Below are 12434 nucleotides of genomic sequence, written 5' to 3' on the forward strand. Positions count from 1 at the left end.
AATTCTGTGTTCAGTTACGAATAAAGGAAAATCATGGTAAGATAGTAATTTTGTGCAAACTAAAGAAACAAATCTCTCCCCTGAGGGGCTTGTAATCTAGGTTACTCACAAGGCAGCCAATTATGTCCTGGGAATGATAAGGGTCATACTAAAAGATCATTATGTACACATCCTGGGTTCAGTGGTTTTTTTAGAAGGGTGCAGGTGTGTTCCCTAATACGGTAAAGTGTTATTTTTAGGACCTGGGCAAGCTAAGTCAGACAAGAGGAAGGAGTAAAACAATGGAATCAGTATTAGCCAGTCTTCAAATTGAAATCAAAGTATCTTCCTTTCTTTCAGCTTTTCTATGCTAGTGATTAACTAATACCTGCTTGATCAGGGTTTGGGTTTTTCCTGAATAACTGAAGCTTCTCTCCCAAACCTGCAGTAATGCCCTGTATTTAGACTGCCATAGTACAATAGCTTCTTAAATAATTGCTTGTGGGCCAGTTATTTTCTGTCCTTCACCAAGTCAACTTCTTGTGACCACACTTTCATTCTAGCATGTTTTCTTGATCTTTAGCCTCAGATGCTGTAAATCCCTGCACCTCTGCTGAATCACCACTCCCATGTATTAGGGACTGCTGGAGAATTACAATCATGGTGTTTTGATTTATTCACAGTTGGGTGCAGATGGCTCAAAGCAACTGCCAGAAAGGCTGCAGTCTTCTTTCTCCATGTTTCCTTACTGAATTAATAAAAAAATACTAACTTCTGTTTAAATTCCAAGGTTGGTACATTTCTTATCTATTCTAATATTGTGTTTTGTTCCATAATGAGCCTTAGGAAATGTAGCCCTTTGTAACTTTTTCTGTAAATGACTGTCAGTCTAGAAACATATTTTGACCTGCTCTACCTTTACATTTTAGCCATGTTCATTTCAATCTCATCCGAATTTTACAGGAAAACTGTCTCATAGAAAAGAAATCTTATTTTCAAGCTTCTAAACAAATAAATTACAAAATCACAGTTTAAATAACCTGATTTGATAATTGTAAAAAGAATCAACTACTGTACGTGCTTTTAAATATCTGGCTCAAATTTTATGACTTTTAAAACTTTATCTACTTGGAAGTTTAAATTTGATAAGATTCCTGTATAAAAATTCCTTCCAGAATAATTAATCCTCTAAATTCATTATTGAGGTTTCCTTATTTGGTGCTGCTAATATAGCCCCTCAACCACAGAAACCTCATTAACAGCTTTATAGCTCTTTGGAAGTAGCCTCTTGATTCAAATATTCTTCTGGAAATGTATGAAACAAGCTCTCTTGTTTCACTTGAGTTCTCTGGATAAAATAAACAAAGAGCTAAACAATGTGTGTACACAACATTTCCTGTTTTTGATAAATTCATCACAGAGATACACATGAAAACACTGAATTTACTTTAAAACAATTATTATTGATCAAGTTAGCTACCAATTTACAACATGTTAAGTAGTAACTACTGGGTAAATTTTTAATAAATAAGAGTGGTTTGTGGGGCATTTAGTTTTTCTTTTCAATTTGAAATGATTTACTTGTTTTAAAAAAATAAACAATTTATATCAAGCTGTGCAACTATACTTCCATGTTATGAGTCTATTTTAAGAATAAACCATTTCTCTTAGACTGAATCTCTTCACAACACACAGATTTTCTTGATTTGCTTTTTTAGAATTCTAGGTGCAGATGTTCCTAAGATATACACCAGATTCCAAAATGTTAACTTGGGCATTGTATTATGAAGAACTTTTCAGAGATTCATGATTTTGAAATATACACTTTCAGCAGCTGCTTCAGATGACAGCTAAACTATAAGAGTGGATGGTACCAATAAAAGGTCCAAAAAAAAGAAAAGCACCACTTCATATTTGTAATAAAACTGGAGACAGTGTCTAGTTAACATTTACCGCAGTCAGGAAAATAAACAGATGTTCAAGTCTTTGTTGCATGGCAACATTTAGAACCATCCAAGCTTCCTATTATCAACTGTAAACCTGAAAGAAAACTCAGTTTACTTTTCTCTTGGCATTTTAAATGGAAAACCTATTGCATCTTTCTTCTAATGGAGAAAGTTTGCTAATTAACAACAAAATATTTGACTGTTATGAATTGATTCATGAATAAACAGTAGAGTCCTAATTAAGTGGAAAAATTCCATTTTCAGAACAATATGGCAGATTTTGACTATCCCTCAATATTCTGATCCCCATTTGCATGGATGGTAATTGCATGCACATTTTTGTGCGCACAATTATTAAAACTTGGGCCTTAAATAGATTTTCTGCTTGCACTTTTATGTTCTATTACTCAACTATTTTAAGACCGCTTGATAAATGAGTGTATGTCTATCTATTTACTTACTTAGGTGAGGGGAGATATTCCAGCATTTATGAGTCTACTACTCTAAAATTAAGCTACTGAGGGTATATCTAATGGAAAAAGCTATTTTTCAAACTCTGATTTGCATGGCTTCCCCCATCCACATCTCAAGTCCTGTTGCGTTTTCATTATTTATTGAAAATAGTTGATAGTACTGTCAAATTAGTAGGATTAACCTACTTTAAAGGAAATTAGACCCCATTTTCATGCCCAGATCATTAACACCTATTTATTATTTCAGCTTCCCTCATATGCTACAAAATGGCCAGTTCCCTGTGGATAATACAGATCCATGCTTATCTCAGCCGCTGTAGCATCCAAAATAGGAATATAGACCACTACTAAAAGCCAACATACTGGATGAGATGAAGCTATGAACCTGGATAGCTATCCCAGTGATTAAACTCCGCACAAAAGTGTGTTTCTCCTTCCCCTCCCCTCCCCCGCCCAGTATCTAACTCTTCACAGTGTGTGTGAATTTAGTAGTTATGGAAGTGAGGGACATATTTGGGGGAAGAGAGGAATTTTGCAAGCTCCATGCAAGTCTGCCACTTAGCCTCAGTTTAGATATAAAATAATCCCGGGTAACTGTGTGCAATTCTCTGAATTTCTCAGATGGGTGGATTATTGCTCTCATATATGGATGACTTAAGATACACTATGAATTCAGGTGTTCAAAGGTGAAAGGCTAGTGCACTGAATCACTATCCATGCAGCCCTCTGCTTTCTATGGGTCACTCTGTGCTCCTACTGACAGCTCATTGCTCTTTCATTGCAATGCCTAGGTAAAATGGGATCTCAGAAATGTTAGCTACTCATTTGTGCAAGCAGGTCTACAGTGCGTTAAGCAAACAAAGTAATTCCTGAAAAATTCCACACTGACTTCACTGAGCATCAGGGCTGCAGGCTCAATCTCATAGTCTATACCTCCCAGCAGAGCTTTCTCTCTGCCCCCCGCTCGCATGTACATAAGCACCTTCTCACCTGTAAAAGACCAGGGTTGAAAATTCCCCTTGCAGCATATCAGTCTATGACTTGGAGGAAAATAAATTCCTTTAGAGCAACCAAAAGAGGATTTTCAAAAGTGGGAGAGGGAAATTACTATCAAAGGAAAAATACACTGTGCTTACGTATAAATCTTAATAAAAACTTAAGTGCCAACCACCTTTACCTAACAAATTTTTTTTAAAGAAAAGGTAAAAAGGAATAGGCTGATAGTTTTCCCTTCCCACCCCCTCCACTTCCTGCTTCCAGCCATTTTCTCACTGATCTAAAACTAGCCATGGGAAGATTTGGCTGTATTAGTTCCAGGCCTGTGTAAGTGTAACGGCAACAGACCCCTGTTGGGGGCGGGCAGGATCAAACCTGGGGCCTCTGGAACTTAGTGCATGAGCCTCTACCACATGAGCTAAAAGCCAACTGGTCTGTTAGCTAAGGCTGTAGAGCAGACTCATTTTTTCTCTCTCCCTGTTAGTGGTCTCTAAGTGCTACTAGATGGGACAGAACACCACACCCGGGGAGGTGTGGGTTACATAAGGATAAACAAGGGAAGGGCAATACAAGAAGAAAAAGTCTGTATTGGGCATTACATTGTGTTGGATAATGATCTGCCAATTATTCATCCTTAAAGCTTCTCCATATCTGGTTTCTCTTTCTGAGCCAAGCCCAAATGCAAGGACATTGCAGGGAAATGAGTATTGTTGTCTATCCAACACTGCACTTTGCCTGAACTCTATCATCACTTGAGTGATGTACCTCTGCGAGTGCCGCTCTAGAGCTAAAATAACAGGAGTACTTGTGGCACCTTAGAGACTACCTCTCAAGTGCACTGAAGATGAAGCCTCAGAGTCCTCACAAACATTCCCATTATTCCTCACCGTGGTACTTTTTGACATGGCACAGAAAATGCTTTCAGCGTAAAAATTGCTCACAGCAGACAAGAAAAAGGTATAAGCAGTACCTAGCGAAAAGATGCACAAAAAGACCTGTCCTCCCCTGTGGTTATCTTAAATAAATAGAACAAGAGATCCAAACTATCGAGTTACATTACATGGTGGTCTTTATGACATCTGCCCTGCCCATCTTGCATTGTTTAGATAGCCCTGCATGGCCTTCTGTTATTCCAAGAGGTTTTTTTTAAAACTCTACCAACCTGGAACTGCCTACTTTAGATAAAAAGCAACAAAGAGTCCTGTGGCACATTATAGACTAACAGATGTATTGGAGCATAAGCTTTCGTGGGTGACGAAGCGGGTATTCACCCACAAAAGCTTATGCTCCAATACATCTGTTAGTCTATAAGGTGCCACAGGACTCTTTGTTGCTTTTTACAGATCCAGACTAACACAGCTACCCCTCTGATACTTTAGATAAAGCTTTTTTCAGGCTAGTTTCCCCCAACATTCCCCCAACCCTCTGTTTTGTAGGTTTGAGAGAGGAAGGCAGTGACAGGCAGCTCCAAGTAACATGCAGACCAACAATGGAACGCTCACACCTTTTACAGCATGTAATGTATCCGTATGTTCTCCAGGAACACCACAAAGTACAGCTAAGCAGGGCAGAAACAAATTCCACACTGAAGTAATAATGCGACCCCGATAAGGTTAACTTTGTAAATGGCATGAGAGACAGGTGCCAAATGCAGCATCTACAGCTCTAAGGAATTTTTTTCTTTAGTTTATTAATATATAGACATCTATTCTTCAGTGCTTGCCAGCACCTCCCATATTACTTTCTGTACCGGCAGGATTCAATTATAGCTGTATCTTCATTATGTAATGTTCATTTTATGTTCTTAAACATATTTCCCTCTCAACCTGAGTTTAAGTCACTGAAGCTAGTCACTCCCTCCCCTGATTTTCACATTATAAACACCCCCACTCCAGAGTCAATATAATTTGTTACAGCAGCATGCTATATCCCTGTCATTCTCCTAAGCAATAGGAAAATATAATTGCAAGTCACTTTAATTAAACATTTCAAACAGCAGAAACGTGAAGGAAAAAGGGCATCCCTCTTTTGTTTTTCCTCTCAAATATGATGGCATCCTTGCATGGTTAATACTGCTGCTTGCAACTAACACATTCTATTTATTCCACATACAAACTAGCAGTGTTTGGGGGTTTCAAAGAGCGTTCATGTGTTCTTTACCTTGTAGCAAACATTGCTCTCAGAGAAGAGAAGGTAGCAGCATCTTCTTTTAAAGCCTTCAGCTCATTACGCAGTTTCATCATTGTCTCCGTAACCATAGCTTTCTCATTTTCATACTTGCTTTTTAAGTTGGCAAGGGCTACCTCTGCAGTCTATTGTTTACCAAGAAGAACAAAAATGTACCAGTTAGCTAACCACTTTATGAAGAGTTTCATTAAGAAGTTTTTAATCTCCATTCATATAATGGAGCATTTACTTAGTACTGAAATGTTAAACTTCTAGTCAATTTTTCCTGGACAGATTAAATGAATTGCATATTAGGATATTGGAGACAAAAAGAGAGTTTGTTTCCAACCATGCTGCACCATCCCAAGGCAGTCAGCCTGAGGATATTTAGCTAGTTGTATATATATTCCCAACACTACTTTGTTGAGTCAAATGCTATTGTAAGTCATATCAACGCCAACAAAGATGCAAAAAGCTAAACAGTATAAATTAAGGACTTAATCTCGATTTGCAAGTTATTGGGGCTATAACTACATATAGCTTCTAAACTGCCCCAATTTTCAGAATGGATTACATTTCTCAAACAGTAATATTACAAACAAGATGAGTACAAGTCTATTTCTGAAATAACGTACTATATAATTATTATTTATCTTAACATCTATGCTTTGAGATAAATTTGAATTTACATCACCTTAATTTTAGATTAAATTAATGAAGCATTTGTCATTTTAAGCCCTAGAAACAGCTGATCACAATTATTCTAATCTACCTGTGCTACTATGGTTATCAAAATGACATAATCCAGTTGCCAAAATTTAAAAATCTCTATTTCTACTTGTTTTTCTTCCCTTGTTCTGTTTTTTTTTTAAAGTTCTTATACCATTCTCATCACCAAGCAGTGTTTGAATTGTATGTGCGTGCGTGCGTCTATGTATGTGTATGTATAAAATCTTAGAAAGGACATACTTTTTACAATCCCTTTAAAAGACCAGCAAACGTAATTCTTTCAATAGGAAAATAATGTTTACCTTTTATTTTCAGTGAATTCAATGATTATTGATCCATTACACTACATATAACCTAATATGTTTTAGGCTGTCATGATTGAAGCTTGCCCAGAATGCTTTGTCAATGTACTTACTCCTGATCTTCAACAGCCCACTATTCCAGTTCAGAGAAGATGCCAATAGCGTTACATTATGTAGGAATGTATTCATATATTCCCTGGGCACTAGACTGAAGCCACTTTCCATTTCTCTTGTCATTTCAGCTAAACTGGAACTCATGAAATGCAAAAGTATGTCAAGGTTTTGACTCCCTGGACTGCTTGGCATCACAAAACTTCAGCCCTTAGGCCTGGTCTACACTAGGGGGGGTGTCGATGTAAGATACGCAACTTCAGCTATGGGAATACCGTAGCTGAAGTCGAGGTATCTTATTCTGACTTACCTCCCATCCTCACAGCGTGGGATCGACAGCCGCGGCTCCCCCGTCAACTCCGCTACCGTCCCTCGCTCCGGTGGAGTTCCGGAGTCGACGGGGAGCGTGTTCAGGGATTGATATATCGCGTCTCGTCGAGACGCGATATCTCGATCCCCGATAAATCGATCGCTACACGCCGATACGGCGGGTAGTCTGGACGTACCCTTAGACTATGTACATGGAGTGAAATCCAGGCCTCACTGATGAATGGGAGTTTTGTCACTGACTTGAATGGAGCCAGGATCTCACCCATGACTGCAGTGTCTAACACATGTGGCAAATGGCAACAAGGGTCATTCTAGCCAAATTTTCTTTAATGCATTTGCTTATGATATAGCTGTGTAAAACTCTGGGTTTCATCTCTGTAAAACCTGCTCACCTGTTTGTTGGCCTTTAGCACAGTTCTTAGGGTTGCTATCTGTTCTCTCTTGGTGCTTAACAGGGACTTCAGCTTCAGGATTTCCTCCATGAAAGCTTCCTTGTCTTTGTCCACTACCGGCCCAAGTTCTTGGGTGGCAACACGCTGCCTGGACAACTCGGTTGTTCTGTCCACCGCAGCTTGTAGGTGTTTGATCTGATCGCGAATTATAGCAATCAAGTTGTATGTTCATGGGTTCCTTCCGAGGATCTGACACAGGAGATGGGAGGGATGACACTGGAGATGGACTACTGTCACCACTTCCATTCTCTGCCTTTCCTAGGTCTATTGATAGCAGCCCTTTAGAGAGCAGGATCGGTGACCTTCGACCTTTGCCCTCTGGGCTGCTGCGTCCTCCTTTACCCTCTTTGTAATAATCCAGCATCACCCTGTTTGGAGTTTCATTGTTGCACATGCAGACGTGGTGATACAAATTGGCCAGCTCCTCACTGAACGTGACTAGTTCATCTTGGGCTACACTGAGACTGCCCTGTGTTTCTCCAGCAACGTCGCTTACTTTCTTCAGCTCCTTCTCCAGTCTGGCTACCTGTTCTCTATCTTGCCTATTAGATTTTTCTAACAAGGTGATCTTTTCAGTAAGAGCTTGGCTTTCAGTCTCATATCTGTTCTTCTCCTCCTCATATTTAGACTCACACTCTTCATATTTGCCCTTAAGGACTTTAAGCTCTTCTTTTAGGTCACCAATCTCTGCCACGGCCACTTTGTACTTGCATTCTAGGATCTCTGGCCCATTGATGTCAACTTCGTAATAATCTCCATCTTCATGGCTGTCACGCTCCTTCTCATTGTCAAGAGCAGACTGACGTTCCTTGCTGACTTGGAGTTTTTTCATTGCATTAAGGTTCTCTGTGAGCCTGCCAACTTTCTCATGCTGCTCTGAAAGGGCTCCCCGGGTGTTCTCCAGCTGTTTCTGAGACTCTTGGAGTGTAGATAACAAATTAACTTTTTCTCTTTCCATCTGAAATACATAAAGTCAGACATTCAATCTCTGGAAGCAAATATTTGTGCAGCTTTATTCTGTACAATCATATGAGAAAATGGTCAACAGTCAATCAAAGGTCAGACAACTGCAGAAACTCGGTCCCTTACACTCTGTGGAAAAGGCAACTCCACTTACATTAAACTCAGTCTCAAAACCTATTGGCACCATTACTAATTTGCATCATAGGGTGGTTCTTATATCCATTAAGGATTTTCAAACAAAAACACTCTTTCCTGTTTTACCTTCCCCTTCCACAGTTTGGGTCCCTTAGTAAAACCATTATCCGTTCAGCCAAAGCTGAGCTGAAACTGGTGTTGTCCTGTAAAGTGCCTAGGAAACAATTGGGCATTGTAAAAATAATAAAAAATAATAAAAATGTGAAGACAGTCAATAGCGGCAGTTTAACATAGCACTATCAACCCCCGATTAGCCCTGTTAGCAACAGAAAAAGAGAAGACATCAAACTATTGTCACCCCACAGTGCAGCACAGGGCACTAAACCTTCAGGGAACTCTTGAACTGGTCAAAACTAGCCTTGTGTTTTTCTATAAAAAAATTCTAAATCAAATTTTTTGAATTTTGTTTATTTTGGTGGGAAAAAAACATGGGAGGGGGAGTAAAAATGACACATAGAGGTGAACCCCCCCCCCCCCCCCCGTCTCACTTAATCTTCTTTTCCGGTGAGGAAAGTACAAAAGTGCTACTTTCTTCCATTTAAGTTAAAAAGTGAAAATTTAACTTCCCCTCAAATTTTTATATATTTTCTTTCCCCCACTTTTTGGGGTATTACTATTTTTTTTAAGTGGGCATTTTCTCACAATTCTAAAACAATTTAGGGATTTTCCCTGATATTTCTCAATTTGAAAAAATGAAAAATTTTGTCAAAACCAACATTCCCCCAGCCCCTACCCCGCATGTTTTTATTAAATCCCATTTTTTAACATCAGAAAATTTTCAGCAAGCTCTAGCCAACTCACGTATGCCTTGTTTTATATTCTTCAACACTGGGTGGCTTGCTTATAATATAGAAAATGCAAATGACAATTCATGGCATAGACTCTTAAACAAATTAAAATGGATTTCATTTTCATCAGACTATGAATCGCATTAGACAGGAATTATAGTACATTTAAATATAAAAGTACATTATGACAGGTGAAAAAGCTCCAGTTTTAGTATTTGCAGGAGACCCATCAGACTGTGGGAAACTGAATGAAAAAGATCTTTCAAGAAGACTGAGTTACCCCACAGTAATCTCAGACTGCTAATGTAACAGAGATTTATTATCTAGGATCTTGACATTTACCTGCACAAGCTGTTGTTTCAACTTCTGGATTTCTGATATATTTAGCTCGCTCAGAAGATCTGACACCAGGCTTGGGGCTGGAGGGAAGCTGTCATTTTTCTTGGGAGTGGATGTATTATTCTTGCCATTGCTAATTTTGCTGAGGCAGTTCTGTTCAAAGCCATTCATGATTTCATCGTTATTGGGCTCTGTGGTTTCATCGCTGAACTTCAGTCCATCCAAAGAGATGTTCAGGTGGCTGGTGTACATAGAGTCATTGATGTTCATGTAATGAGAGAGCTCCTTACGAAGGTTGTTCTTCTGTTCACGCTCAGTCTTCAGGGTCTCTAAGGCCTCCTCAAGTTGGCGTTCTGAGATCTCTTTCAACCGTATAGCATCTTCCAACTGGCTGTTGAGAAATTCTGTTTCCTCTTCAAGCCTTTTGATTTCATGTTTTAGGCCTTCAAACTCCACCTAGAGAGCATATGATTAAAATACTATCACTAAAATGCCTGACTGTAAGAGCTCACAAAGCAATTTCAGAACACTTCACTGATGTCTATTTTATTTAGTTAACTGTGGTGGAGGGGGAATAATTTTTAGATTCTGGACTCTAGTTCCTGCACCATGACTATAGACATCATACTTTTAATCTACCTTTGAGAGTGCATGCAATAAACATTTTCTGAGCAAACTGTTAAATGATGTTGATCTACTCCAAATTAATTAGAATAATTATGATTTGCACCATGTTGTAAAGAGGCAGCACTCAACTCTTTCACCTAGCATATAATCCCAACTGTTTGATCAGTAAATCCATGTGCCAAACTTCACACACACTCAATCCTCAACATATTTAAAACCAAAGATTTAAAAGCTGTGAGCCTGATTCACTATATGTAACGCCATTGAAATGGCCTGTTTAAAACTGTTGTGATGCAGTGATGAAGGACCCTATAGTTATAAATGTATGCAAAATGCCTTATTACTAAGCACAGACTAGGACGTCTTCAAATCAAACCTATACTGACAAAACGATATGAAATCTCACTGTATTACCATAGTTTTCTCATCTGAACAATGATGAGAAAACTATCTGTTGTGCATTGGTTTTGTAACCTTAATTAATGTTTGTACAGCTCTTTGGATTCCTTGGAAGAGAAAAAAGAGTAGCAGAAGTACTGTAATATCTTATTTATTTTTGTCAGTGAGGAAAAAGGGATTTTTAAACAGTAATATTCTCCCAGTGCAATATAGCGGAACCAGAACTGACTCATGACTTAAGCCAGGCACCCTTTGTGTTAATTCTGCTTTGCAAATGAAGTTCTGGAAAACTTGAGGGTTTCTTTTGGTTGTCTCAATGGATTAATTAAAAACTAATAACATTCAGTGGATGGGATTATGGGATGGAGAAAGGCAAAAAAAATCCAAATGTCATTAATAGAAAATTACTTACTTTGGTTCTAAATATAACCACCAAACCGGTATATTTAGGACGTAATTCACATTATTAAAGGATCCAGGACACAAAATGATAACCAGCAATTGCTGGAAACAGCCATCTACCAAACACTGCCTGACAAATTTGGCTGAGGCTCAAAGTCAGCATTAGTGAGTTTAATTGGCTTTGGGTGCAAAGATTTAAATAGCTAGGCAATTTCACTTGCTTCCCCCTACAGGGCCAAAGTGAAATCCTGCTGGCCAGAGGGGAAAAAGAAAAACAAGAAGGGAGGACAACATTGTTTGTTCTGGTTTCAGAGTAGCAGCCATGTTAGTCTGTATCCGCAAAAAGAACAGGAGTACTTGTGGCACCTTAGAGACTAACTGCATGCATCCGATGAAGTAGGGTTACCATACGTCCGGATTTTCCCGGACATGTCCGGCTTTTTGGGCCTCAAATCCCCGTCCGGGAGGAAATCCCCAAAAGCCGGACATGTCCGGGAAAATAGAGAGGGAGGGGCCGCTGGGGCTGGTGGTGCTCGGCCGGGGCCGCTGGGGCCAGCGGTGCTCGGCCGGGGCCGCTGGTGCTCGGCCGGGGGCCGGGGCCGCTGGGGCCAGGGTGGGCCGGAGCCACTCGGCCAGAACCAGGGCCGGCGCCCCAGGGCCCGAGCCGAGCCGGGCGGGAGACGCAGGCCAGAGCCTCTTGGCCTGGGCCGGCTGGCCGCCGGAGGGAGCCGCTCGGCCGGGGGGCCGGACTGGGCCGCGCCGCCCCAGTCCCAGCTTACCTGCTGCCTCCCTGTTTCAGGCTTCCCGCGAACATTTGATTTGCGGGAAGCAGGGGAGGGGGAGGAGCAGGGGGGTGGAGCGTTCAGGGGAGGGGGCAGAGTTGGGGCGGGGACTTTGGGGAAGGGGCGGAGTTGGGGCGGGGCTGGGGGAGGGGAAGGGGCGGAGTTGGGGCGGGGCCGGGGCCCTGTGGAGTGTCCTCCTTTTTTTAAATTAAAATCTGGTAATGCTAGATGAAGTGGGTTTTAGCCCATGAAAGCTTATGCTCAAATAAATTTGTTAGTCTCTAAGGTGCCACAAGTACTCCTGTTCTTTTTATTGTTTGTTCTGTTTCCCAGTTATTTTCTTGAGGACTTATTATGGCTGCAAATGCAGTGTGTACAAATAAGCCAGTTCCTCAGCTGAAGATCTGGACCAATGTATTCAGTGAGGGGGAAACTCATAAGTAAGAGTGCTTTGT

At 40.3% G+C, this 12434-nt stretch overlaps 1 protein-coding gene across 1 annotated transcript in view; it reads right to left on the bottom strand.

The window, feature by feature from the left end:
* BICD2 (BICD cargo adaptor 2) overlaps window positions 1-12434 on the bottom strand; it is a 152674-nt gene that overhangs the window by 11353 nt on the left and 128887 nt on the right. The window contains 4 exon segments of the mRNA XM_065407624.1: window positions 5555-5706; window positions 7425-7650; window positions 7652-8442; window positions 9773-10225. Of these exon segments, the coding sequence (XP_065263696.1) occupies window positions 5555-5706; window positions 7425-7650; window positions 7652-8442; window positions 9773-10225 (1622 nt within the window).

This window comes from Emys orbicularis, chromosome 7 (assembly GCF_028017835.1).
Source record: "Emys orbicularis isolate rEmyOrb1 chromosome 7, rEmyOrb1.hap1, whole genome shotgun sequence".
NCBI classification, from domain to species: domain Eukaryota; kingdom Metazoa; phylum Chordata; order Testudines; family Emydidae; genus Emys; species Emys orbicularis.